This window comes from Callospermophilus lateralis, chromosome 19 (assembly GCF_048772815.1).
Source record: "Callospermophilus lateralis isolate mCalLat2 chromosome 19, mCalLat2.hap1, whole genome shotgun sequence".
Lineage (NCBI taxonomy): Eukaryota > Metazoa > Chordata > Mammalia > Rodentia > Sciuridae > Callospermophilus > Callospermophilus lateralis.
The window spans coordinates 20745444-20771183 of record NC_135323.1 but is presented as its reverse complement, the minus strand read 5'-3'; the positions used below and the strand labels follow the sequence as shown (position 1 = coordinate 20771183).

The 25740-nt window shown below is 52.5% G+C and overlaps 4 protein-coding genes across 7 annotated transcripts; 2 read left to right on the top strand and 2 right to left on the bottom strand.

Annotated features, from left to right (window-relative positions):
• Positions 1-774: 774 nt before the first annotated feature.
• Positions 775-4047, bottom strand: Hirip3 (HIRA interacting protein 3). The gene is made up of 7 exons (XM_076839845.2): positions 3493-4047; positions 3295-3415; positions 3095-3209; positions 1687-2705; positions 1420-1588; positions 1242-1340; positions 775-1130 (listed from the first exon to the last, which is right to left on the bottom strand). Exons 1-7 carry the CDS (start codon positions 3555-3557, stop codon positions 967-969), a joined length of 1752 nt encoding a protein of 583 aa, XP_076695960.1. The 5' UTR covers positions 3558-4047; the 3' UTR covers positions 775-966.
• On the top strand, positions 3638-12809 carry Ino80e (INO80 complex subunit E). 4 transcript variants are annotated; one of them, XM_076839849.1, is made up of 8 exons: positions 3638-4351; positions 4506-4576; positions 4756-4808; positions 7453-7531; positions 7611-7722; positions 8112-8228; positions 11585-11677; positions 12260-12344. In XM_076839849.1, exons 1-7 carry the CDS (start codon positions 4271-4273, stop codon positions 11654-11656), a joined length of 585 nt encoding a protein of 194 aa, XP_076695964.1. In that variant the 5' UTR covers positions 3638-4270; the 3' UTR covers positions 11657-11677; positions 12260-12344. The 4 variants fall into 4 exon arrangements, with proteins under 4 accessions (XP_076695964.1, XP_076695962.1, XP_076695961.1 ...); XM_076839847.2 differs by lacking the exon at positions 11585-11677 and having other exon boundaries at positions 3639-4351; positions 12260-12809; XM_076839846.2 differs by lacking the exon at positions 11585-11677 and having other exon boundaries at positions 3639-4351; positions 8109-8228; positions 12260-12809.
• Positions 12810-13203: 394 nt separating this feature from the next.
• Doc2a (double C2 domain alpha) lies at positions 13204-17059 on the bottom strand. Its single transcript, XM_076840934.2, has 10 exons — positions 16795-17059; positions 16327-16406; positions 16051-16125; positions 15818-15927; positions 14351-14477; positions 14212-14271; positions 13969-14132; positions 13733-13814; positions 13429-13525; positions 13204-13349 (listed from the first exon to the last, which is right to left on the bottom strand). Exons 1-10 carry the CDS (start codon positions 17057-17059, stop codon positions 13204-13206), a joined length of 1206 nt encoding a protein of 401 aa, XP_076697049.1.
• A 7350-nt stretch (positions 17060-24409) lies between these two features.
• Positions 24410-25198, top strand: C19H16orf92 (chromosome 19 C16orf92 homolog). The gene is made up of 4 exons (XM_076840982.1): positions 24410-24473; positions 24738-24884; positions 24963-25050; positions 25177-25198. The coding sequence occupies exons 1-4, from the start codon at positions 24410-24412 to the stop codon at positions 25196-25198; spliced, it is 321 nt and encodes a 106-aa protein (XP_076697097.1).
• Positions 25199-25740: the final 542 nt, after the last annotated feature.

Here is a 25740-nt window from a genome sequence, read left to right as displayed (position 1 = left end):
GTACTGAAGATTGAACCTAGGGTCACATCAACACTAAGCTACATCTCCAGACCTTTTAATTTTTTTATTTTGAAACAGGATCTCACTAAGTTGGTGAGACTGACCTGGAACTTGTGATCCTCCTACCTCAGCCTCCTGAGTCACTGGGATTACAGGTGTACACCACTACACCCAGCAAAATTCCAGTGATTTTAATGACTGGATCCAGGATTTCAAGGGATGTCACCATTCTCTGCTTTCCTTTGGCAAAAATTCTCAGAAAGCCCCACTTCACACATACCCCTGGCAGCTCACACTTTTATATCTTACTTTTAGCAGCCTCAACAAGGAGATTTCTGACAGATGCCTGCAGGGCCCTCACTGATCAGTCAGGTCTAAGTCCTGTACCCACCCCTTTAAGGCTGACAGAATCAGCTCCTGGAAAAAGTGCCTGTGAAGTGGAAGGCATAAACACCAACTGTTCCCAAATCCATTTGTGCTTCACATCCTTCTCCCAAGTGGGCATTACCAGACCTAGCTAAAAGCAGGGTCACCAGAGGGGTCCACCAACAGGTTGGAGGAAGGCTAAGACAAACACTTCTCAGATATGGCCTGGTAGCAGACTTTGGGTGAAAGAGTCTAGAGGCTGGGATGACTTTGGAGAAACTGGGAGAAATGAAAGGGAGCTAGACCCCTGGTTAATAATAGTACTGCCCGCCCCCCAGCTTTCTGGTCCTAAGATATAGGGAGTAAGAGTGGGGGACAGGTTCTAATGGTAATTACAAATATTCCTTTATTGAGTCTTTTAAAAATAAACCCCTGTAAACACTTTAAACCGAGAATGTGAAGTTGAAAAGTAGTGTCTGAACAACTTATGTCCATGGGGGCTGCAGTCTTCTCTGGTACTGGTCTGTGCAGGTTTAGAGTAGGAGGTGCCACACACACTTTGTACACATAGAAAGGGTTCCTCCTGGGGGACAGGGAAGCTTAGTTACTCTCTGCATCACTGCTGATGATGCCACGCATATGTGACCAGTCTGGGGGTGCCTGACGGGGCCGCTCCTCCTCTGAGTCCAGTGTTCTGCGGTACAGCTCCCCTGGTGGGACTGCTTCTCCTGAAGGGTTCCAGGCTGTACGTCTGCGTGGCCGGCCTGAGGGCCAGGGTCAGGGATGGAAGATTAGTTGTCTGTGAAAATCCAACCCCATCTGCTCCTCCTCACTCTTCTTTTCATTTTCCTGGTGGCTTGGAGAAGAAGACTCACCTGAACTACTGATGATGTTGGAAACATCCAGGGAGGCTACCTCTGCTGCCTCTTCCCGCTGTTCCTTCAGGGCCCGACACTTCTCTAAGGAAGGGTTACCTGGGGCAAAAGAAGCTTGTGTCCCTTTCTCCCCAGCAGCCAGACCCCCTTGTACCTCCCAGGGCATGCACTGCCTCACCCTTCATTCCCAGGGCTTCCAGCTCAGCCCGGAGGACACTCAGACGCTCCTTGTGTGAGTGACAGGAGCCCAGCAGCTTCTTGTAGTTTCGATGAGCACCGCAGGCCCGGATGTAGCGTTTTAGCCTCATCACAGCTGGGTGGTCCTCTCCACGGCGACCAGAGGTAGCCTATCAAGGAAAGAGTACCTGAAGACCAAGCCTGCTACCCTGAAGTCAGAGTCTCCCTCTTTACTAGTGGTGGCCTCCTGCCTCAGCTGTTCCCTCACCTTCCTTCCTTTAGGTTCTGGACTTCCATCCGAGGAGGAAGAAGAGCTTCGTGTCCTGCCTTTCTTGGAGCTCTTCTTAGATGAGCGGTTTTTCCTTTCCCCCTTGGGGCTTTCTCCTGCCTCGCTGTCACTCACTTCCCTCTCCAAGTCACTCTCCTCACCGTTGACACTGTCCAGTTGGGCAGGTGATTGCACCTTCCCTCTGTCTTCTCCATCCTCATTGCTTCTGCTCTGACTCTGACCACCCTTACACTGGGTCCTGTCCTTGCTTTTCCAATGCACTAGAGGCTCCTCATCCTCCCCACTGTCCTCCCCGCTGTCCACTGCCTCTTTCTCATCCTCACTGTCCACTGCCTCTTTCTCATCCTCACTGTCCACTGCCTCTTTCTCATCCCTGCTGTCCTCCCAGTCTATCATTTGCCTCCCTGCCCTGCTTTTCTGCTTACAGCTTCTCCCCTCCCAAGCTGATCTTTCCCCTCCATTGCCTCTAGCTCTAGGCTTCCATTCCTCCTCCTCCTCCACCTCCACCTCCTTCTCCTCTCTGCTCTCTTTCTTGGCCACAATCTCTTCCTCCTCACTCTCCTTTTCATTTTCCTGGTGGCTTGGAGCTCCTCTATTTCCTCCTGCCTTCTTTGCTATTCTCTGGACAGGTTCTTCCTCACCGTCCTCCCTTTCTTCTCTGGCCTGCTTCTTCCTGGCCGAGGCCTTGCCTGATGCCTGTTTGTTCTTGATCCCAGGTTTCTTCCTAGTCCTTCCCTTGTATTTTTTCTCATCTTCCTCACTGCTCCCTTCCTTCCAAACCTTACTTGTTCTGACAGAACCCTCTTCCTCCTCACTATTCTCTATTCCCATATTTGCAGTCAGGTCTCCTTGCTGTTCCTCATCACTGCTCTCAACCACTTTCTTTAAGGCCCGACTTGGACCCTTCTCTTCCTTGGCTGGGCTGACTTCTGCTGCTGCCGTCCCATTCTTTGTTGGGGGTCCAAAGGAATCAGGACTGGAGGCTGCAGAGCTGGACTCTGCAATGTGGAGAGAAAAGAGGGTTGGTATAGGTTTCTCCTGTCCATTTTCCCTCCATTTGGGATTGGTTACCTCCAGCCCTGCTCTGATAGATGGAAGGGCAGTAGGAAACAGCCATCATTCTACCCCAATTTCTGGTTCCAGATGCCTGGGCCCATATAATGCCTTGGGACATAATATACAACAAATACCTTTTTTAAAAAATAACATTTTTTAAATTGTCGATGGACTTTTATTTATGTATTTATATGTGGTACTGAGAATTGAACCCAGTGCCTCACGCGTGCTAGGCAAGAGCTCTACCACTGAGCCACAGCCCAGCCCAACAAATACCTTTTGAATGAACCAGTGATGCAGAAGGCACAGATAGGAGGGAAGAGGCACTAACCTGACTCTGAATTGAAGCGGAACCTTTTGCTGTCTGGGTCACTGCAGGGGGTGGGTGGCCTCTTCACCTTTTTGGTAAGGTCTAGCTTCTCTTCCCTAGAACCAGCTTCATCCACCTCGAGAGCAAAAAGTACTAAGGTTGTGTCCCGCCCCACCCGGGCAATAAACCCCACCTCTGGTGGCCTATGCCTGTGCCCTCACCTGCATCTTCAGCAGCTCTTCCTCCACCAGCCTCTTCAGCACCTGCTTCTCTTCGGGTTTCAGATGATTGCGGCCCACTTGAGCCAAGAACTTCCGCCGCACGATGGAGTGCGTGAGCGTGCTATGGAGACAAGTGTCAAGACGCAGTCCCCTCTCCACCCCTACCCTTTCCAACCCCAACTCCTGTCCCTTGTGCACCTGAGGTCAGGTCGGCCTCGGAAGAAACTCCGCGTGAACTCCTGCATCTCATTTTCTTGCGCCATTTTGCTCCACTTGGGATTGGCGGCTCCCGCCTTTTTTCCTGTCCGCCTTGGTCAGCGCGTTTGACAGTAGCTCGCGCACGCGCAGTGCCGCGGCACCGTAAGACCAGGTGCCGGTTGAACTTCGGTGACAGACCGCTGGGGCAGAGAACTTTGGCACACAAAACTTGTTTTCTCTGAGAAATTGAAGGGTCTCGCGACTCCTACCCTTAGTTTGAATTAATCATTTATAAAGTTCTTGTTAGAAACCGATTCGGCGCCGACAGCACTTGGTTGTAACGTAATCAACTCGCGACGATCCCTTCCACCGTGGCCGCGGACACCGACTAGACCTCTGTTATTATGAAGGTCAGAAGAAAAAAGGCATACTCCCCAAGAAACTAGGAATCTCTGGGGGAGATCTTTTCCTGGCTCCAAAACCCTAAGCACCTTTAGAATCAGTAACGGCGCCCTCCAGCGTCCGCCATCTTTATGACGTTATCGCGCCGCTGCTACGCCATCTTCAGCGCAGCCACTGGAAGCCGCGTTCCTTTCCCGGTGTTTCCCAGGAGGGCGGTCCGTGCGGACACGCTGCCTGCGCGCGGGGCACGCCGGGAGTAGTAGTCCGAGAAGGTACTGCTTTGCAGAGTCTCCGGAAGTGGGGGCGCGAGAGACCCTACGGACCCGGCTCGCCGTAGCTGGTCGCCCGACGCTGGGGTGCTGCTCTGGGGCGGGTCATGAACGGGCCGGCAGACGGTGAAGTGGACTACAAAAAGAAATATCGTAATCTGAAGCGGAAGCTCAAATTTCTCATCTACGTGAGTGCTGGTGTGGGAGGTTGCGGAATGCGAGGCCTGGCGCTGAGAGGACCTCAGTTTACCCATGTGTAAAGGGGGTGGGGCGAGCTGTCTTCGGGTTCCCGGCCCCTTTATCGACCGCTCTTGATCAGCGCCCGCCCTGCTCGTGATACAGGAACACGAGTGCTTCCAGGAGGAGCTGAGGAAGGCGCAGAGGAAATTACTGAAGGTTTCTCGGGACAAGAGGTGAGGCAAGTTGCAGGGACGAGGGCAATGTGACTACTAGGGATACACCTTGTGGCCCCATCCTGGAGTAGGACCACAAATGCATGGGCTCTTAGTAGAATCCTTTGGACCCTCTAGGAGGGTCTGGAGAATATTGCTGAGATGGGAATAAACACTCTCCTTCCCACTTCTTCCCTCAGTTTTCTCCTAGACCGACTTCTGCAATATGAGAACGTGGATGAAGACTCCTCTGGTGAGCAAGGTCATGAAAAACTGGAGGTAGACGTGGCTTTTGGCACTTAAGCAAGTCTTCCTGGGTCCATCTTCTTAGGCAGTGGAAGCTGATGCAGCCTCCAGTGGTTCTTAAGCCTCCACCTCTACCATTCTTTCATTCAAGTACTTATGGAGCATCTACTGTGTTCAAGCTCTGTGTTTCAAGCTCTGTGCTTGGCACAAGAAATATAACAGTAGCAAAGACGGACAAAGTGCTTGGTCTCTTGTAACTTTTATTCTAGTCGAGAGGAAATGAACTAGAATTTTAGGTAGCAATAAGGATTTAGATAAAAAACAGGATAATGCAGTGGTGATTTAAGTAGAACAAGAGTAGTTTTTTTTTTTTTTTTTTTTTTTTTGGTCAAGGCTCAGATAGTAAATGTTTTAGACTTTGTGGAATATGCTTTCTTTAAGCAGTTACTCAGCTGGTGTGAAAGCAGCCTCAGCCAGTTTTGACATATTTGGCTGTGTTTTGATAAAACTTTATGGACACTGAAAAGTGAATTTCATTTAGTTTCCACATGAAGTATGATTTTTTCTTTTGCTTTTTCAGTCACTTAAAAATAAAAGCCCGCCAGGCACTGTGGCACATACCTGTAATACTAGTGACTTGGGAGACTGAGGCAGGAGGATCACAAGTTCCAGGGTTGACTTAGCAACTTAGTGAGTCCCTAAACAACTTAGTAAGACACTGTCTTTAAAAAAAAGAAAGAAAGAAAAAGGACCGGTGGTAGCTCAGTGGTAAAGTGCCCCTAGATTCAATCCCCACTAACAAAAAAAGAAAAGAAGCAGCAGCCAACCTGAGTATAGGGTTAGAGCTTCCTAGGCAGAATAACAAAAATAGGGGCCCTAAGGTAAGAACCAGCCAGGCTTGTCTGAGTAACAGGGATGAAGAGTATAGGGCATTGTTTTTCATATTGTTTTTAGTATTAACAATTAACAATGTTACAATACTGTTAATATATTTTACATTTTGATCAAATCTTCACATATACACTTATACAATCAAATTTAACAAAACATTTTTAATATCACTATATGTAGTTCAACCCTGTTTTTTAGACTACTTTTTTCCCTACTTTTGACGCTGGTTGCAAACTTCATAACGACTAGTGGATTGAAACCCATAATTTGAAAAAGCTGTAAAATAATGTTCTGTTGGACCGTACAAAACCCATTATTCATTTACTACTATAGGAAAATTGTAGATAAAGTTAGAAGTAGGCAGGGACCAGCGAACGTAGGTCATGACAGAAAGTTTGGCTTTATTTTAGCTCCTCATTCCATGCTTCTCCCCACCTTAAAGTCTTTCAGTAATTTCCTGAAACTTCAGAATGGGGCCGTGAGAGAACCCAGCATGTTCATGATCAGAGGGGGTTAAATCTGGGGAGCTTTGCCAGAGATGTAAGCCTCTACTTTTATCCTAAAGGAACCCATAGTTTGTTCAAGGAGATGTCCATACATGATACTTCTCACAGAGTGTGAGGAAAACCATGACAAGTGAAAGTAGAGGGTTCTGAGAGCCAGCAATTAACTGGGCCTGAGATTCTAGATGATTTCTGAGAGAAGGTGGCATTCAATCTTGCTTTTGTGTGAAAGGAGGGTGGGGGAGTATTTATTAGTGATCAAACCCAGGGTTTGGCACATGCAAGGCAAATACTCTATCACTGAGCTACATACCTGGCCCTTTTTTATTTTGTTTTGTTTTTCAGCGGGGGTCTTACTAAATTCCCGTGCTGGCCTTAACTTGAGATCCTCCTGCCTCAGCCTCCCAAGAAGCTGAGATTACAGGACCATGCCACTCTACCTGATTTGAATCCACTATTTTAAAAGATTTGTCTGAGGGGCTGGGGATGTAGCTCAGTAGTAAAGTGCTTGTCTAATGTGCATGAGGCTTGGGATTCAATTCCCAGAACCACCACAAAAAAAAAAAAAAAAAGAAAGAAAGAAAAGAAATCTGAACAGAGAAATCAGCAACTGCATATATCATATTCATCACTTTTGAAGTAAATGATGGGTCTTCTAGGAAGAAGTATTGAACACAAAAAAATTATATTTTTGAGTAAAGAGGTTAGAATGATAGAGTACAGTTTTAGGAGTTGAAGTGTATAGTTTAGTGGTAGAACATGAGCTTAGCATGAGTGTGGCCCTAGGTTAGATCTCCAGGAGTACACACACAGAAAAGACAGTTTTATTGGGATAGGGTTAGATTAACAGGACCCAGAATATGGAATGTGGAACAGGCAGGAGCTGAAGGCATCTTGGAGGCATATAGGAGAGAGTTACGTAAAATAGTTAAGGAATCACAGTTAATTCAAGTCCCAGTCCTATACCTTACTTTCTGAGCCTCAGTGACATCTGGAAAGTGGAGATGATGGTTATGAAGACCAGAGGTGGTAAGTGTAAAGGAGCCTGGCATGTAGTACATGTTTGGCAAATGTGTTATGAAGAAGCCAGAGTAGGAAACAGATTGTGAAAGCTGGGGAAGCTGTGGGTCTCCCCAGAATAGTACATATGTGTGTGCCAGCTGGGGAGTCAGCTTCCTTCTAAAGTGTTGAGGGTACAGCCCTCTGAAGTAGACTGGGAGCCCCCAGCCCCCACTGACCAGCCCCTCTCCTGCACAGACTCAGATGCCACCGCATCTTCAGAGAACAGCGAGACAGAGGGAACACCTAAGTTGTCTGACACACCAGCCCCCAAAAGGTAAGAAGCAGCCATGGGGGTGGGGGGTGGACCTGGGCCCCCCAGCTGCTTCTGACTTCCTCCTCTGTCTTTTCTCCAGGAAAAGAAGCCCTCCGCTGGGGGGTGCTCCCTCCCCCTCCAGTCTCTCCCTGCCTCCTTCAACAGGGTTTCCCCTTCAGGCCTCTGGAGCCCCCTCCCCATACTTGAGCTCGGTGAGTTGGGGTCAAGGGTAGGAAGTGGTGGACCAAGATGCCTGGGAATAAGGTGGGCATCATTGGGCAAAGGGGCCAGGCCTCCACATAGTCACCCCAACTCTGGGGACATCTGTCTGGGTATGGCCAGCAAGCATCCCTGGAGGGAGTGTCGGGGCTGCCCACCTTCTCTCTGGTGTAGGAACAGGGGACAGAATGACTGAGGAGAGCAGATCCCAGGACATAGTCCTGCTGCTGTCCCTTTCCCTTCTATTCTCAGGAGCCCTGGGAGCCACACTCATCACCATCTCTTTTGTTTTTCCATTCTTCCTCCTGTTTGCATTTCTTCCCTTCACCCCTCACCCTGACCCATTCCATTTCCCATCTCCATCCCCCACTCCCACCAGCAGCTGGCTTCTCCCCCTTACCCCCCATTCCCTTCTGACTACCTGGCCCTGCAGCTGCCCGAGCCCAGCCCCCTGAGGCCCAAGCGGGAGAAACGACCCCGCCTGCCCCGGAAACTCAAGGTACCCTGATTTGGGGATGTTAGGGAGGGGCCCCATCGGCAGGACAGCTATCTGAGGGAGGCTCAAGATGGGCTGGGTATCTATTTTTTATTTGGAACTGCTGAGAGTCCAGCCCAGGACTAGGCACTAAGGGGTGGATCCCAGAAGTCCTGACTCAGACTTCTTTTGAGACAAATCTGGGGCAGAACCAGCCTTGGGGGGTTTGGAGTGAGGATGCCTGGTCCCTTACACAGTGGCAGCATGCCCAAGGTCTGCAGTGTGGTCCCAGGCAGGGTGCATTTGCACAGGTCGTGAGTGCTGTATGACATCAGGCAGCCCCAGAGCGGGACAAAATTGTGGGATCTAGAATTCAATCAGTACTGCCCCAGTATAACATGATTATACAACTTTGAGCAAGTAAGTGTAATCAACACTTACTTGATTCTGTAAGTGTTCTAGATTTTGCATCTGTAAAGTAAGTGATCAAACTAGATAGAATCATCAAGTGTTGGTGGAGCACCTGCCTCACGCCAAGCACCATCCTAGGTGCTACATTGCTGTAGTGAACAAAGCAGGTGGAACCCCTTCCCTTGTGGAACTGACATTCTAGCAAGATGGACAGAAGATAAACAAGATGAATAGGTGTCAGGAGAGAAAACAGTCAAGAAAAGGGTGGGGAGCTCCAGGGTGGGTGGTCTGGGATGTACTTGAGCAGAGACTTAAAGGAAGTGAGAGCAAGCCACTTGGATCCCAGGGAAATGGTTTCAGTCAGGGACAGCCAGGCAAAAGCCCCAGGAGTGTGCATGCTTGGCTTGTTCAGGGATTTGGTGGGAGGGAAGTGGAGGAGAGTGATCACAGAGCAGGTCAAAGACGTAGGCACTTGAAGGACAAGATGTAGGCAACTGTGAAGGGCCTTCCAGTTTCTGAAAGACTGTGGCTGGTACAGTGACTGAAATGGGAGCCACTGGAGGAGGCTGAGCAAAGGTGGCATCTGTTCCAATTTACATTTTGGTCACCTTGCCAACACTGCTATGTGGAGGCCAGCCTGGGTGCAGGGGTTGGGGACAAGTCAGGATGACAGTGATGAAGTGACCCACAGAAAACCTGGTAGCTGTGGAGAGAGTACAGAGTGAGACAGGTGTCCGTTTTAGAGTAGGGGCCACAGGTTTCCTGGGAGACCAAGTGTAGCTGTAACAGGGAGAGAGGGCCAGCCAGACTCCAGGATGCTTGCCTGAGCAACTGGAGAAGTGGAGCGGCCTTTTTCTGAGATGGGGAGAGTCGTGGGAGGAGCAGAATCTGGAGGGAAGATGGGCTTGGTGTTAAAAGGCCACCTGGAAGTGTCAGCATCGGATACATGAGCATGGGGTTCTTGGGGATGCCACTGGAAGTTTTCAACACAGAGGTGGATGGGGAAGGGAAGAGGGCTGAGAGGGAGCCTCAGGAGTGATGAGGAACCCACTGAGGGCACAAAGTCACATTGTTCATTCAGATTGGAATCAAGTTGAATTGGGACCAGGGTGGATGGCTCTTGGCTCTGAAGTCAGAAGCAAAATAGGATGTTGTGTCTAGTGGTTAAGAGGGTGGGTTCTGGGGCTGGGGTGCAGCTCAGTGGTGGAGCACTTACCTAGCATGCCCGAGGCCCTGGGTCCCATCCCCAACACAACAGCCGGCTGATAATACCCCTGCTGAAGGTTTTTACTTCTGGCCTGAAAGGCAGGAGTGGAGAAAGTAACCAGGGCAGTCTGGAGCAGATGGGGGACTGTGGCAACGGCATTAGTGTGGGCAGTAGGAGGCGTCTGCTAGGAGCTGGGGCCTGAAGCAGAACAATGCCGGAGCTAAGTTCTAAATTCATAGGATCTTTACTCTCACAACATATTGGTTGAGAGAGGCCCAAGTCAGTTGCCGCATGTCAGGGAGGGGAGAGATCAGGGAAGTGCTCAGAGGAGAGAGAAGATTTGAGAGAACGTTTGAGTGGAGAGTAAGTGAGATCTGGATAGTCCAGGCTAGTAGGAAGGAAAATGGAGACCAAGTGGAAATTGTGGCATGTAGGAGGAGTAACGAGAGAACAATATTGGGAAAACAACAGGGTGGAGTGGGATTATACAAAGAAGGATTGGATGCCCGGAAAAGAAGGTGGTCCGTTACTGTGAAGGGAGTTGGAGTCTCTGAAGATTGTGGGTGAGAAAGAGATGGGAGGTGGCAAGTATGAGCAGAGGTGGCACATTCAACTGGGGCCTGGCCAGGCAGGGTGACATATGCCTGTAGTCCTAGCTACTCAGAAGGCTGAGGCAGGAGGATCACTTGAGCTCAGGAGTGCAAAACCAGCCTGGGCAACATAGTCAGACCCTGACTCAAAAAAAGAAAAAAAACGCTGGGGCCTGGTCTAACTTGGTAGTAGAGCACTTGTCTAGTGTGCACAAGGCCCCGGGTTGGAATCCGAGCTCTTCCACCTCCCTGTGACCCTCACTTTCTTCAGTGTCCTTGGGATCATGTGAGGCTAAATGAGTAAAAGCGTGGAGATTGCAGCATAGTGCCTGAGCCCCAGCAGGCCAGAGCCACATTAGTTCTTGGTCACACCGAGGAGGCCATTGAGGAAGTCCAGGCCAGGGGAGGATATGGGGAACAGGTAGGGAATCAAGAGGTAGTAGCCAGAGGAGGGAGGCTCACATAGCTGCTCTTTTTAGTGCCTGTGTGTCTGTCCTGTGGGCGCTTAGCACAGTCTGGTTTTCAGAGCTGGGCCTCCAGTTTGCCATCTGTTCTGGCAGGCTCTTGTGCCTGCAGCCTGATTCACTCTAGTCCCCCATGTCACCCCAGGAGCAGAAGTCAGGTTGAGGCTCCTTGAGAAGCAGAGATCAGGCCATTAGGCCAGATGTGTTAAAGCAATTGGGAGGCCACCATGGAGTCGACATGTGACTATTTCCTGCCATATCCAGTCCAGGGCCACACTAGGCACTGCCCAGTGAGGACCTGGTAGGTCTATTCCTTAAAACTTCCATTTCTAAGCCTCAGTTCTCTCCCCTGTCAGGTAACCCTCCTCCCACCCAGGGTAGCCCTAAGGATTGGTGATCATTGACTGAAGTCACCTGGCGCATTGTAGGTGCTCAGGTTGTGCCTACTAAGCATGAGGGCTGCCTCCCATACCCAGAGAATTGTTGTTGGGGAGGCTTTTTGAGGACCTGCCGAGGTGGGACTGGAGGGTTGGTCAGGACACAGGCCACTTCCCAGCCTCAGGATAAAGCAGGACTTATGACTAATAGAGAAGGATGCTCCAGGTGGAGGGGCTGGCCTGTTGTCAGGAACACTGCACTGCCTGTCCTGAGGGCAGGAGGGCCAGGGCCCTCAGGTGGAGGAGTGACATGCTCAGGTTTGTGTTCTAGAGCGAGCACTCTGGCTGCAGTGTGGAGGAGGAGCTGGATCTGGGAGAGGCTGAAGGCAGGGAGTCCAGTTAGGAGGCTGGTCCCCTAGCACAGGTGAGCTGAGAGGAGGCCTGGCCCAGGCCAGTGGTGCGGGGATCCCACGGAGGGGCCTGTCCCAGATGTAATAGAAACTTCTGGGGGGCGAAGAAGCCTCCCAGGCTCCTGGCTGGGGTGGCCTGTGATACCCTCCACTGAACCAGTGAGTCCTGCAGGAGGAGGGGGAGAACAGGCCTTGGTGGCAGGTGGAACCTGAGGGGCCCAGAGGCAGGAGGAGGTAGGCACTCCGTGCTGTCTCTGGCTCTGACTGGCTTTAATTGCTGTTACAGGGCATCCAGGGTGCCTCCCTGGAGAGGGCAGGGCCCAACCTCCCTTCCCAGTTTCCTATCAGTCACCCCACCCTCCCCCATCATCACACCTTCCATCACTGCCCCTCACTCCCAGGCACTTGCTGGTTTGGAATTTGAAGGGGCCAAGGTGGGGCAGGTCCCTGATTGCAGCACTGGCTGACTGGCTCTGTCCTTTGTCGCTTGAATGAGCCTTTGCCCCTTCCCCACCCCTCAGAACTGCCTTAAGGGGCGGCGTCTAGCCTCCTGGAGATCTGACAAGTCCTCCCTCTGTTTCTTTCCCCTGCTGCAGATGGCGGTGGGACCCCCTGACTGCCCTGTGGGCGGGCCACTGACCTTCCCTGCCCGGGGTCCTGGAGCTGGGGTTGGAGCCGCCCTCACCCCCCTGCCCCCTCCCAAGATGCCCCCTCACACAATCCTGAGCACCGTCCCGCGGCAGATGTTCAGCGATGCAGGCAGTGGAGATGATGCCCTGGACGGGGATGATGACCTGGTGATTGACATCCCGGAGTGACCACCCAGCGTCTTCTGCCAAACTGCTGGCCAGCACCCCCTCCTTGTGCCAGCACACATGAGCCCCAGCTTCCTCAGAGATGTTTATTGACGCCCAGTTGCCATGCTTCGGCCACTGACACAATCAGAGAAGGCGTAAACATGCACGAGTGTTGTCCCCCAGGAAGGTGGCAGGGGCCCTGCCCCATCCAGGGGACAGCTATTTAAATGAGTGGCCAGAAGCATCTGCTACCTCACAGGGAGGCAGAGACCCAGTGATGGCCACCCCTTTAGAAGGGCAGCTGTACAGGGCTAGGACTTTTGTGTATTAAAGGAGTGGCTCTTCTCTTGCATGTCCTCTTCTCTTTTGGGAACATTCTCCTCCTCCAAACCTCCCCGAATCCAACCTCCTCCCATGTGGGGAGGGGTGGGGCAGCCTGGAGAGGCTGGAGAAAGGAGCCAGGGGTCCCTGGGGTGTGGCTCTGACAGCACTCCCCGCAGGTGTGCAGGCTGGGTGGTTTGCATATTTGCAGGTGATAGCGAGTCAGGCAAGAGGAAGTTGCATATGTGAATATAGATCTCCACAGTCCCTCACAAGACAGACCCACGGTCACAGAGACTCTCACACAAATAAGGTGGCGTGAGGTGGGGGCATCCCACCCTGTGTAAACGTGCAACACACTCGTGCGAGGGTTGGGTACTGGACCTGGCCCGAGGGGCCTGTGCCGGGCAGCAGCTGTCCACTCAGGTGGAGGGAGGAGCCCCAGCCGCAGGGGGCAGCTCGCTGGTCAGGGTGTGCCAGCGCTCCAGAGCTGTGTCCAGCTGCTGTAGACAGTCGCTCCAGTGCTTTTGTGCCTCTCCTCGGGCGCCTGGCCCCAGGGACACACCACCTGAAGAGCAGACAGAGTCAGGGCCTGGCTTCCTGCCCATTAGTCCACCCTGGGCACCACCTCGCTGGGCTTGCCTCACCTATGAAGTCATTGGATTTGCCAATGTCGTAGTCCCAGACAGTGACTTCCAGAGTCTTGGTGGCTAGAATGGAGAGTTCCATCTCGTAGAAAAATTCCTGGGGACAAGATGAACCACACCTCCAGTGAGGCCCTTTCTAACCCCTGCTCTTGTCCCCAGTCTACTCTGATTTCAGTCCTCATTCCACACAGGATTCAGCATGTTCCTCTGAGTCTTCGGTTTTAGCTTATTGGCCTGGGGTGTGGAGAAAAGGGTTCTGATACTTGTCCCTGAGAAAAGGGTTCTGATACTTGTCCATGTTTACCTCATTAAATTCCGGGTTTAGAGTCTTCTTCTTCACGCGTGTTTTATGCTTGGATTTCTTATCCACATCTGGTCTCAGGTACCTGGGGGTGGGAATGTGATTAGGGATAGGCCAAGACCCAGAGGAATCTAGGGCAAGGCTCAGGGTCCCTGGGGAGGAGACAGTGGGCTATAGGAACAGGCCATGCCCCAGAGGATCTTGGGCAGGTTCAGGCTCCGGCAAAGGTGAGGGCTCACGTCTTAACATAAGGGTCAGAGTAGCCGTTGACATCCATGGCAGCCAGGTGCGCACAGCGCATGATGCCCACCAGCAGCCCCCGACGCCGAGAGCTGTAGCTGAGGCTCAGCAGGATGCGCCCGCGCTCCTCTAGCAGCCCAGGTCCGTGCTCTGCCTGCTCCAGCTGCAGGGGACAGATACAGGGGTCTATCCGGGTCCTCTACCACCTCCCACCCAACTATGGCCCCTGTGAGGCTCCTCACCTCCTTCAGGTAACAGGAGATGCCCCTTAGTGCCGCAGACATGGAAGAGGGTGAAGCCAGCTGAGGGGGTAAAGGGAAGCTTCTGGCAATCTGGCCTCTAGGGCTCCCTCCCCAGGAACCCCACAGCTCCCACACAGACCGGGACTTGGCGCTCAAGGCAGATGTTAAAATGCTTCTTCTGTGAAGGCTTGAGGCGGCGGAGTGGCACTCGGATCTCCCCAATAAACTCATTGTGGCTCAGCTTGTCTTCATCACAGACAGAGATCCTGGCAGGGAACTTCAGGGTCAGGGCCCCCGTACCTGAGCCCTGCTCCAGTGTGGGAGAAGGGTTCTCAGACCAGTCTCAGCTCTGCCCTAAAGCTTGCCCTGTTCCAGTGTTCCTCACTCTTCAGGATCTGCAGAAAGCCCTCACAAATCTTAAGGACTGCCCCCATCCCCATCCAGGAGGCAGATCTGTCTGAACACCACAGGTGTGTGTTGGTGGATGTGACCTTAGATGCAGGCTGTGAGAGCTAGAAGGGCCTTGAGGAGTCTGGGACAGGCAACGAAGGACCCTTCACCTCTTTGGGCCCTCCTGTCCTTTCCACCTGGAGCAGGGCATCCAGCTGGCAGAGACTTGTCAACCCAGCAATTAAGAAGTGAAAGTCTTTATTTCCGTCTGCCCACTCTGTACTCATGCTGCTGCTGCTGTGACCAGCTACTGTGCTGAGCAGCTGTGGCATGTGGGCATGTTGAAGTCCCAGTCCTGCCACTTATTACCTACCTGCGAAGTCACTTAACCTCCCTTAGCCTCAGTTTCCATCTGTAAAATGGAGATAATGGGTACCCAAATCTGGAAGCTATGCTGAGGGTCAACTGACAAAGAAATGGAAAAACTGCTCACTGGTGAGTTCTCAGTAATTTTCGGGCCCCGTTCTCACATCTCAAACATGGTGCCAGCTTTTCTGGTTTCTGCCTCTGTCCCTCACTCTCTCAAAGTGATCTTTGTAAAACAGCCCTGACCATATCCCCTTCCCTGATGCAGACCCTTCTGTGGCTCACTCTTGTCCAAGAACAAAAACTCAGGCATCACTGCTTTCATTACCCCTGAGGGATTGCATCCCACATCTCCATCTCTTTCAATGACAGAACAATTTCTCTGACCCCGAAAAATTCCCTCAGAGGTTTTAAGTAAACACAAGACAGGGCAGGCAGACCAAAGCACACAGATCCAACTTTGGTCAGAGCTTCTGACAAGGGGTCCCATAAAAGCTTTCTGGAGGAGGCAGAATTTGGACTGAGCTCCAAATGAGTGGGATTTAGGCTGGCAGAGAGGAAGCCGAGAGCTTCCAACGAAGTCAGGAGTTATAAAACTGACAACCAGAAGACGCTAGGTAGTCCTCTATGGGAGGAACAGCAGGAGGTACGTTGGGGGTGGCAAGGCCAGGAAAATATCTCAGCCTGCTGCTGAAGGGGCTGGAGAGCCACTGATTGTTCTTGAGCATTAGCAAGGTAAGGGCTTAATGGGATAAAAAGAGGTCACCCAACCAAAGAAAGTTACAATAACAGGTGTCCCAGAGGAGGTGCCAGGCTAGAATCCTTGGCAGCAGGGAGATTGAGCCCTCACCTGAGCACCTTGTGAGTGATGTCATCGTCTGTGATCCCACTGTAGGTCAGGTCCTCATTCCACACAGGATTCAGCGTATTCCTCTGAGTCTTCGTTTTTAGCTTATTGGCCTGGGGTGTGGAGAAAAGGGTTCTGATACTTGTCCCTGAGGCCCCTAGAGAAAGGCAGAGGCTGGGAGAATTTGGGTTGGACCCACAGACAGGACCAAATTGGGAGAAAGAGGATACTGTTACCTTGCAGGCTCCAGGCAGCAGGTGCAGCTTAACATAGGGATCAGCTAGGCCATTGAAATCCATGGGCTTGAGGCCCTGGAGGGAGGACAGCAAAGAGGATGGTGACTCCCAGCCCCTTCCCCCGCCCTCTGCAAAGCAGGATTCTGAAGGTGTGCAGCACCCAAGGGAAGGTGCCAAGGAGGCAGGAAGGAGTGGGGTCCAAGCATAAAACACTGAGGAAGGGAAGGAAGGCTGGGACCCCACAGGGTCAGAGCCTGGCAGGCAGGGAGTGCCCACCTTGGCCCTGAGGATGCTACAGTGCAGAGTGCAGGAGGCCTGGTCATAGAGAAGGTCGAACTCCAGTGTGCCCAGGGAAGCTGCAGAAGAGGGGAAGGTGGCATGAGTCGGCATGCCAAGACAAGTGTGTGTGGGGGACCCATGGCTGAACGTGGATGTGCACGTCTCCATCTCTGTGGGCCCGTGAGTGTGTGCAAGAGGCTGAGTGGGCATGTGCATGTGTGCGTCTGGGTCCCTGGCTCGGCCGCCACTGGGGCTGTGTGGGTGGTGGAGTGTCTCAGCAGAAATATTGAATATTAGCCTTGCTCAAGCTGTAATCTCCACCAGGACTGCAGCTGTGGTAGCAGCCCCACCATCCCTCATCCTTCCTCCCCCCCTCCGCTAGTGCACACCCAGCAGGGCCTGTCCCCTCCCACAAGCCTGGAGGCCCCCCTTAACACCAGGAGCCCTTCAAGTCCCCAGACTCACTGGTATCATCTGAATCATAGCTGTCCACCTCAGCTCGGTCCTCAGGCGTGGTGGCCCCAAGGAGGGCCGCAGGAGGGGCCAGAGCCAGGGGTGCCAGATGAGCTGGGGCCTCCCGGCAGCCCCCGCCCCCCCCTTCAGGTCCTGGTCCCCGACGAGGGAAGTAGTCAGAGATCTGGCGGATCGGCCGGATGGGCCCGGGGCACACGTTGATGGCCATGTGCTCCTGGATATTGATGGTCATGCGGTCGCCCCTGCGGCCCCTCATGCAGCACCCCTGGCTGGGGGAGGAGGGTGTGAGGGCTGGAGGAGGCTGGCTGGCTGGCTGACTTCTCATACCTATGCCTGCTGGCTGAGGGCCAGGCTGAGCTTCCTGGTCTGTGGGGCCCTCTCTGGCCGCCCTTCCTAGGTGTCAAGGGAGAGGGCAACCTGTGCCAGGGAGTGGGCAGGCAGGAGGCCTGGGCCCTCCAGACCAGGAGCCTGGCTCCACAGGGGTTGAGCTGCCAGGCCACTCCCGGCACACAGAGCAGACAGGTCCTGGCTCCCCTCAACCTTGCCCCCCACCTCCAGATTGTCCCTTTGTCATCTTCCAGGCTCAGTCCTCTCATCCTGGGCTCCCCTCTGTGCCTGGGCCCTGTATACCCCATAGCAACCCCCAGAGGTCCCTGCCTCTAAGCTCTGGCCATCCCCTGCTCCAGGCTCAAGTCTGGTCCGGGTGTCACCCACCCCTCTGGGCTTCCACTTCCTGCTGAGCCTTCATTCTGCCCCGGGATCTGTCTGTCTGCCGGGTCCCCCTTGCCGCTGCCTCCTGTTTTTCCCGCAGCCCAAGGTGAGGACCTCTGCCTCAGATGCCTCCTCCTGACCGTGCCTCCCAAGGGGAGCCAGAAATTCAGCCGCAGGAAAGCTGCACAGCCCCGGAGCACACAGGCTAAGGCGCTCACCCTCACCCTCACGCCCCCGGCCGGCCCAGCCCCCTGCACCTGTTTCTGTGCCTCCAACAGGTGCCAGGCACTGGGCGGCCGGCGGGCGCAGGCTGGGCGGCGGCGGCCGGCGATTCCCGGGCGGCCAGCAAGAAGAGCGCGAGTCGGGCTGTGAGCGCCACGCCGAGCGGGAGGGAGCCGAGAAAGTGCGGGAGGAGGGGGTGAGGCGGGCGGAGGCGAGGATGCAGCCGGCGCGGCGGGGGCGGAGGGGCGCGGGCTGGGCAGGGGGTGGACTCTCCGGCTTACACCCGCCGCCCGCCACGCACAGCCCGGGCACACTCAGGAGCGCACGCGAGTGCACACACAGACACGTGTGCTCGCGCTCCTGCACGGGCACGCGGGCTGGCACACACTCGTGTGCACGCAGGCTGGCACACAATCTCGCCTGGGCATTCCCGTGCACACACGCCTGGACCCCACGTGTGCAAGCTCACACACATGCACCAACGAAGGCACGAGAGGGGCACACTCACCCAGGAACTTCGCATACACACACACTCGCCAACACGCGGGCTCCCTGCGCCACCAGGAATCAACCGCGAGATTTACCGGGTGTTTCCCAACTCCTCCCGGGAGACCCGGGCCCCGGCCTCGCCCCCTCGCTGGCTGCCGAGCCCACAGCGCCGCCTTCCCCCCCACCTCGCTCTCTCCCCTTCCTTTCGGGTCTCCCGGGCCAGACCACCAGCCTGGTTGCCATGGCAACGCTAGCTCATTTTCCCCCCCCCGCCCCCCATCCTCACGCCCCTCCCCCGCCGAGAGCTCGCGAGGGAGGGAAGAGGACGTCTGTCCTCCCCTCTGGTAGCCGTAGGGGCGGGGCTTAGAGATCCGCAGTGACCTAGGGGCGGGCAGGGGAAGAGGGTCTGGTCCGCTGCCGTCCCTGGCCCTGCATCTCCGGGTCGCCAAACTGGGCTGGGGAACCTCAGAGTCTGAAGGAGGAGACGAGATCGTGGCTTTCCCCATGCCTCCTCCATTTGGCTGTACTGGCATTTCTCCTGGTGACCCAACCCAGCCCCCAGGACCGCTGTTTCCTTCTCAGGGATGGCATCTCCTTTGGAAAACCACCCTTTCACACCCCACCCCCTGCCATTTCCAGTTCTGCCCCTAAGATGGGCAGTGATCTGGACTCTGTCCTGAATGCCCCCAGAGCCCTGCAGTCCCGGGAAGCTCTGCCACCCCACCCCCACCCTGCGCTGCCCCACACCTGCCACCAGCCTGGATCCTGTAGCTTTTGATCTTCAAGATCATTTGCCCCAAACTTACCACTCCAAAAGACAAAGTCCTCACAGTGGCCTCCAAGGATCTCATCACCCATTCTACCCACCACAGGTTAGAAACCTTACCTGCAGCTCCCAGAACCCACCTTGACCCCTCAGGCCTCTGGAACTTCTCTCAGTCACACTCCACCTGGGAGACCTGCCCTTCCTTCAGGGGTCATTCTGGGTCAACTCTTCCCTAGCTACCTTCCTAGAGCACGGTGGCACCACGCTTCCCTTCTGCCCCTCAGCTTCCAGATACCTCAGACTCTGCTCTGCTGACAATTTTGTCTGAGCCTGTTTACATTTCTGTCTCCCATCAGCCAGGGAGTTAGGAAGCGAGCAGGGGCTGATTCATCTCTGAGTCCCTGGTGGCCCAAACTGGTCCTGGAATTGTCAGCCTCACTCAATATTGAGACTTAAAACAGAGAATTTTGATTGCACAATTGTGAATATGCTTAACACCACCCAACTCCACACTTATAAGTGGTTAAGGGCTGGGAGCTGGATACGTGCCTGTAATCCCATCTACTTGGAAGGGAGGCTGAGGCAGGAGGATCACAAGTTCTAAGCCAGCCTCAACCATTTAGTGACACCCTCTCTCAAAATAAAAATAAAAGTAAAAAGGACTGGGGATATAGCTCAGTAGTAGAGTGCCCCCGCGTTCCATCCCTGTACCAAAAAAAAAAAAAAAAAGTAAGGACGGTGCATGTGGCTCTGTGGTAGAGTAGTATTTATTTGCTTTCAAGAGGGTTCCATCCCCAACATCAAGAGAAAGTAGGAAAAGAAAAAAGAAAAAGACTAAAATGGTAACTTGTTTTACATGTAGATGTTATGGGTTTGTATTTTATCATAGTGTGTTTTAAAGTAAGAAAAATGTAGAGTCAAACTAGACTGAGACACCACCTTCACCTACCAACGGGCAAAATTCAAAGTGTCTGTTAATACACAATGTGAGTGAGGCTGTGGACAAGTGAGTACTACTTCTGCAGAGGTCAGTCTGGTAGTGGATTCCAAGGGCACACATTACACATACCCTTTGACCTTGACATTCCACTTCTAAGATTTTATCCTATAGATAAGCTGACCCATGGGCAAAATAATAGACATTGGAAGGTTTTTTGTTTTTTTTTTTTAAATCAGGGATTGAACCCAGGGTGCTTAACCACTGAGCCACATCTCCAGCCCTTTTTGTGTTTTATTTTGAGACGGGTCTCACTGAGTTGCTTAGCAAATTAGCTTAGGGCCTTGCTAAGTTGCTGAGGCTAGCTTTGAACTTATGATCCTCCTGCCTCAGTCTCCCAAGCCACTGGGATTACAGGTGTGTGCCACTATGCCTGGACATTTGAGGTTCTTTTTTTTGGGGGGGGTTACTGGGGATTGAACTCGGGGCACTCGGCCACTGAGCCACATCCCCAGCCCTATTTTGCATTTTATTTAGAGACCAGGGTCTCACTGAGTTGCTTAGCACCTCCCTTTTGCTGTGAAGCTGGCTTTGAACTTGCCATCCTCCTGTCTCAGCCTACCGAGCCACTGGGATTACAGGCATGAGCCACAGCCCCCAGTTTGAGGTTCTTAACTTCAGCATGTTTCAAAAGCTTAGAAACAACAATGTGTAAGGGATGGAACTGGTTAAATCATACCCCAGTTATGGTATTATTTCATATAATCAAATAGTATAGTATGTAGCTATGAAAAAGGAGGCTGCTTATGTACATGTACAGAATCATTTCTACAATCTTGTTTTAACTTAAAAAAAAAGCAAGATGCAGAGTGACGTGTGTGGAATGCTGCCATCTGAGTGGCGGGAAAAAAAAAAGCTTATTTGTATTTCTCTGTGCATAAATTATTTCCAGAAGACTGCACAAGAAAATGGTAATTATGGTGACCTGTGAGGAGGAGGTTGCTGAGGGGCAGGGAAGGGCAGGAATAGGAAAAACTTGGTTTCCAACTTATATTCTTTTGTATCTTTTGAATTTTATGCCACGTGCATATGTTCTTCCAAGGAATACATTAAAATTGTATATATTTGTGTGTGAGCCAGGGATTGATCCCAGGACATTGGGCATGCTAGGAAATTGTTCTGCCTCTGAGCCACATCCCCAGCCCCCAAATAAATAAATAAATAAGGAAATATAAATATATATTTAAATATGTTTATACATATTCAGATATTTACATATGCATGTGTACACACACACACACACACACACACACACACACACACATATATATATATATATATATATATATATAATTTTTTTTTGCAGTATTGAGGATTGAACCCAGGGGTGCTCTGCCACTGAGCTACATCCCCAACCTTTTATTATTTATATTTTTGAGACAGGATCTTTCTGACTTGCAGAGGCTGTCCTTAAATTTGCAATCTTCCTGCCTCCATCTCCCAAAATCATGGAGATTACAAGTATGGACAACGCCCCTGGAGCCTGTTGAAGTAAGCCAGATAAGACATGGCCTTGGCTTGAACAAGGAAAAAAGTTTGGAAGCAGATCAAAGTAGATGGACTTGAGATTTTGGTTGGAAATGGAGTCCACAGGTCTTAATTTGGGGCTTGTTAGGTAAGAGGGAAGGATCTCTGTTTCTGTCGAGCACATCATCTCAGAGGAATGGTGAGGCCATTGGTTGAGATGGAAAGATGAGGTCAGGAGAAGGTTTGGAGTAGGAGAATCAAGAGCCTCGTTTGGGATCTATTGCGTTCGAGATGTTTTTTGGACGTAGAGAAGACTTCAAGCAGGAAGTTGGATATGAGAGTCTGAAGCTCCCAGGAGAGGTCTAGGCTGGAAATATACATTGGTGAGTCACCAGCATATAGATGGTATTTAAAGCCATGAGACTGGATGAGATCACCTAGGGAGAGAATATAGTTAGAAAAGAGAAGACCCAAAGCTGAGCTGGCGAGAGAAGAAATCTCGAAAATTGGCGAGGGTGGCTCCTGTGCTCAGAGTCAGGGATGGGGGCACCCTGCTGAGAGAGAGAGAATGAATCAAGAAGTAACCATTAAGTTTGGCAAATTAAGAAGTCACTGGTGGACTTGACCAAAGTGGCTTCAGTGGACGGGTGGGGATGAAGTCATATCAGAAGAGGTTGAAGAATACATTCACGGTGAAGGAGTGTAGACAGCAAGTGTAGACCTTTACTAGAAATGATGCGCATCCATGGGTTCTCTCTCCTGTGATCCCAAGGGGAAGAAACATGTCCTGGTGATTTTTTTTTTTTTTTTTTTTTGTCATGCTGGGGATTGAACCCAGGGCCTTGTGCATACAAAGCAAGCACTCTACCCACTGAGCTATATCCCCAGCCCTGTCCTGGTGATTCCTATAGAAGTCAGAGATAGAGTCCAGAATCCAGGAGGGCTTAACCACTAAGCCCTAGTCCCACCCATCTCCCCCCTTTTTTGAGACAGAATCTCACTAAATTGCAGAAGCTGACTTTGAACTTGGGATCCTCCTGCCTCAGCCTCCTAGACTGCTAGGATTACAGGCATGCGGCACCATGCCTGGCCTTCAATACATTTACTTAATGGTTACTTAAATAGATGAACAGATAATCCACTCATTCAAAGGTCTGGTAGAGAGAGAGCAGCAGTACTCTGTGGGGTGGAAACAGGAACCATCCCCACTGTCCCTCCTATGCCCTGTGACTTCGAAGAGATAAGTGTAGGGGAAAGCAGCCCATAGGAACCAGTTCCAAGGAGGCTCATTCAGGTTATTTTTCTCTCCTCTTTTCCCTGTTCTTTCCTCTCGGGGCTTTTTTGTTGTTAGGAAATACAAGCTATTGTGGTGAGAGACTCCCAGCTTGCCATGTGGGGAACAGGTGGGCTGGTACTTTGAGGTCCCCAAGGCAGAGAAGATAGAGAGGGACCCAGTGGAGGAAGGAGTGCCATCTGTGGGACAGAGGCCCCCACACAAGCTGGACATGTGCCTGGCTTTGGGGCAAGCCAAGGAACTGGGTCTCTCAGAGACTGTGGCAGAGACAGGCATCTGTGTATTAAGTCCAAGGAGACCCTCAAATGTCCTTAGCCAGGGTGGGCTGGAACATGTCTGTGACAGACCGACCTACCTGCCAATCACAGGGGAGCTAACTCTTATAAGCCACGATGAGGACACAGGAGTAACTATGGCTGTTGGAAAGTGACCAAGAGAGACTGTGGAGGGGCCCACCAGCCACCAAAGGGCAAACGGAGATATAGAGGAGTCTTCAGAGGCTCTGTGAATGTCCAGGAGACCTGCCTTGGAATGGACCAGAGGAATTCTTCTGACGACCCCCCAAGTCACCAGTCCCCAGCTGTCCCTTTTCCTACTGCACCAGATGCATCCTGTGGGAAGAGGCAGGGGCTGGGGCTGGAGGTGCAGCTGTGCCTTCCCTGGTGAGGTGAGGTTGTCAGGCCTGGACACTGCTGCCACCTGGTGGGCAAATCCTGCTATTTCTCTTGGTCCTGGATTCCAGACTCATTCTCTGCTGAGCACTAAGGTTTGGAGGCGGGTGGGAAAGACCCCTGTGTCCCTGAACTTGGGGACACAATGCAAGCAAGGGGGAACCCCAGAAAGGGAAATACACCTCCTAGGAAGTGTGCATTTCCTCTACTCATTTCACCTTTTGTGCTGTTTCGGTCTTCCATTAGTGGGACAAGGATACCTACCTGGTAGGAAATTGCAGTAGTTAGATGAGTTGCTTTATGCAAAGTACCTGTCATATTAATAAACACTACCTGTGGTTGATCCAAGGGACAACTGAGGTGTGTGTAGCCTTGTCTCCCACCCCCAAAATGTGCCTGTATATAAATCCATGGCCCCAGGTTTTGGAAAGATAGCCCCACCCAGTCCCAACTAAATATAAGTTCTGGAGCCAACATTATCATTTTTTTTTTAGTGTATTTATTATTTTTTTGTGGTGCTGGGGATCCAACCCAAGGCATAGCACATGACACACGCTCTGCCACTGAGCTAACCACCACTCTTTGTTGGTACCAGGAATTGAACTTGGGACACTCAACCTCAGAGTCACATCCCCAGCCCTACTATGACAGGGTCTCACTAAGTTGCTTAGTGCCTCACTGTTGTGGAGGCTGGTTTTGAACTCATGATCCTCCTGCCTCAACCTCCTAAGCTGCTGGGATTACAGGCCTGCACCACGACGCCCAGTGGTCACACACCCCCCCCCCCCGCTCTTACTGGCTTATCAATCACATTGTCCTAAACTCGGAAGGCTCTGTGGGCCCCAACTGCTCCCATTCTGCTTCAGGGTTTGAGGGAATGGTCCAATTCCTAGCACTTTGCTCCCTCCTCTCCTGTCACCCCAGAGTATGACATCAGAAAGGGTCTGAGCTGTGACATCATAGAGCCCTACCCTGTAAAAGAAGGGGTCATGAGGCGGTGGCAGTGGGTACCCATGTGGGTGTGGCTGGCTGGACTGGGGGCCATAGAAACAGGTGGGAAGCTCGCAGTGAGTGGAGGGGAGAAAAGAGGGTGGGGGATAAGGGACACCCCGAGGAACTCGAGACCAGCCCTGGGCCTTTCTCTCCCCACCCCACCTTCTTCTCCCATTTGCCCCGTCTCAGCCAGTGTTCGCCCCTCCTGGGAGTGCAGCTGACCCCAGAGGAAACAAAACTGAGAGTCGAGAGTCAGCCTCTGCCTCTGGGGTCAGGGGCAGGGGTCTGCTTGGCTGTTGTCATAGACTTTGCTCTGGACCCTAGCGCCCAGCCCAGAGTTGGCCCCAGGATCAGAGCCTCCACTCTTCACAGACAGACTTGACTTCTTTGATTACCCAGACTCGGACCAAGCCAGCATTCTGGCCGTGGCCCAGTTTATTGGAGAGAGGCCTGTGGTCTTTGTTAAATCAGGTATGACCCAGTTTGGGACAGGGGCCTCCCTCCTCGGGGGCTAAAGGAGAGCTGCCCCTGACCTTCGTTGTCCGGCAGGTTCCAGCCCTGGGCTCTTCAATCACATCCTGGTGGGAGCCCTGGTGGTGGCCTTCCTCTTCCTCCTTTTCCAGTTCTGCACCCACATGTGAGGCCTGCCCCATGCCCCTGGCCCTACCCCTCAACCTTCCTAGGGAGAGGAGAGGTGGGAGGCCCAGGTCTGGGGGAGGCGGTATGATGGATCACCTTTTCCAATGACCTCTATACCCCATAGGAGCTTCCAGAAAGGGGCCTAAGGAGCCACAAGGGCCCTGGACACAGCCTGAGTGCCCAAATCCACCCTCCTCTGCTGATAAATAAAGGTCCTGGCCTCCTCCCTCCCTGACTGCTCAGTGACCAGCTGGGGTGGGGTCGCTGCCCTCTCTTTGGTCATTCTGCTCCACATTCCCCAGGTCCCCACCTCCTTCCTTCCCTGCCCTAAAGAACTGGGCAGACAGTCAAAGTGGCGTTCACGCAGACGCAGATCGTCTTTATTAGCGGTCTGTAAAGCACCTCCCAGGGTCCCCCGACCCCAGATTGGAGGAAGCCTTGAGAGGTCTGTAGCACCAGGGACATGCCAGGGCCCGAGGGCAAGATGTGCAGCCTGATGGGAAGGGGCTGGGTGCCCTTCACCGGCCCCCCGGGGTTGCTCAGCACTGGGAAGGCTGGGGGTGGGGGTAGCAGCCACCTCCCTCCCCTACCCCAGCAAATCAGTTTGAATTTGGGCGAATAAATAAAATAAATAAAATCCCTCAGGCTGGCCTCCCTGGAGAGGAGCTGTGAGGCAGCAGCCAGCCCT

What these genes read in the sequence shown, in the direction of transcription:
- Hirip3 (XM_076839845.2), bottom strand. Translation starts at nt 3,557, where the DNA reads ATGGCGCAAGAAAATGAGATGCAGGAGTTCACGCGGAGTTTCTTCCGA. An exon ending in CGAGGCCGACCTGACCTCAG is followed by an intron (nt 3,416 to 3,492) that starts GTGCACAAGGGA and finishes TTGTCTCCATAG; the next exon opens with CACGCTCACGCACTCCATCG. An exon ending in CCGCTTCAATTCAGAGTCAG is followed by an intron (nt 2,706 to 3,094) that starts GTTAGTGCCTCT and finishes TCCACATTGCAG; the next exon opens with AGTCCAGCTCTGCAGCCTCC.
- C19H16orf92 (XM_076840982.1), top strand. Translation starts at nt 24,410, where the DNA reads ATGAGGCGGTGGCAGTGGGTACCCATGTGGGTGTGGCTGGCTGGACTG. An exon ending in TGTGGTCTTTGTTAAATCAG is followed by an intron (nt 24,885 to 24,962) that starts GTATGACCCAGT and finishes GTTGTCCGGCAG; the next exon opens with GTTCCAGCCCTGGGCTCTTC. An exon ending in TTCCAGTTCTGCACCCACAT is followed by an intron (nt 25,051 to 25,176) that starts GTGAGGCCTGCC and finishes TATACCCCATAG; the next exon opens with GAGCTTCCAGAAAGGGGCCT.
- Doc2a (XM_076840934.2), bottom strand. Translation starts at nt 17,059, where the DNA reads ATGAGGGGCCGCAGGGGCGACCGCATGACCATCAATATCCAGGAGCAC. An exon ending in ATCACTCACAAGGTGCTCAG is followed by an intron (nt 14,478 to 15,817) that starts GTGAGGGCTCAA and finishes GTTCCCTGCCAG; the next exon opens with GATCTCTGTCTGTGATGAAG. An exon ending in GCCTTGAGCGCCAAGTCCCG is followed by an intron (nt 14,272 to 14,350) that starts GTCTGTGTGGGA and finishes TTACCCCCTCAG; the next exon opens with CTGGCTTCACCCTCTTCCAT.
- Ino80e (XM_076839846.2), top strand. Translation starts at nt 4,271, where the DNA reads ATGAACGGGCCGGCAGACGGTGAAGTGGACTACAAAAAGAAATATCGT. An exon ending in AGCTCAAATTTCTCATCTAC is followed by an intron (nt 4,352 to 4,505) that starts GTGAGTGCTGGT and finishes CTCGTGATACAG; the next exon opens with GAACACGAGTGCTTCCAGGA. An exon ending in GACACACCAGCCCCCAAAAG is followed by an intron (nt 7,532 to 7,610) that starts GTAAGAAGCAGC and finishes TCTTTTCTCCAG; the next exon opens with GAAAAGAAGCCCTCCGCTGG.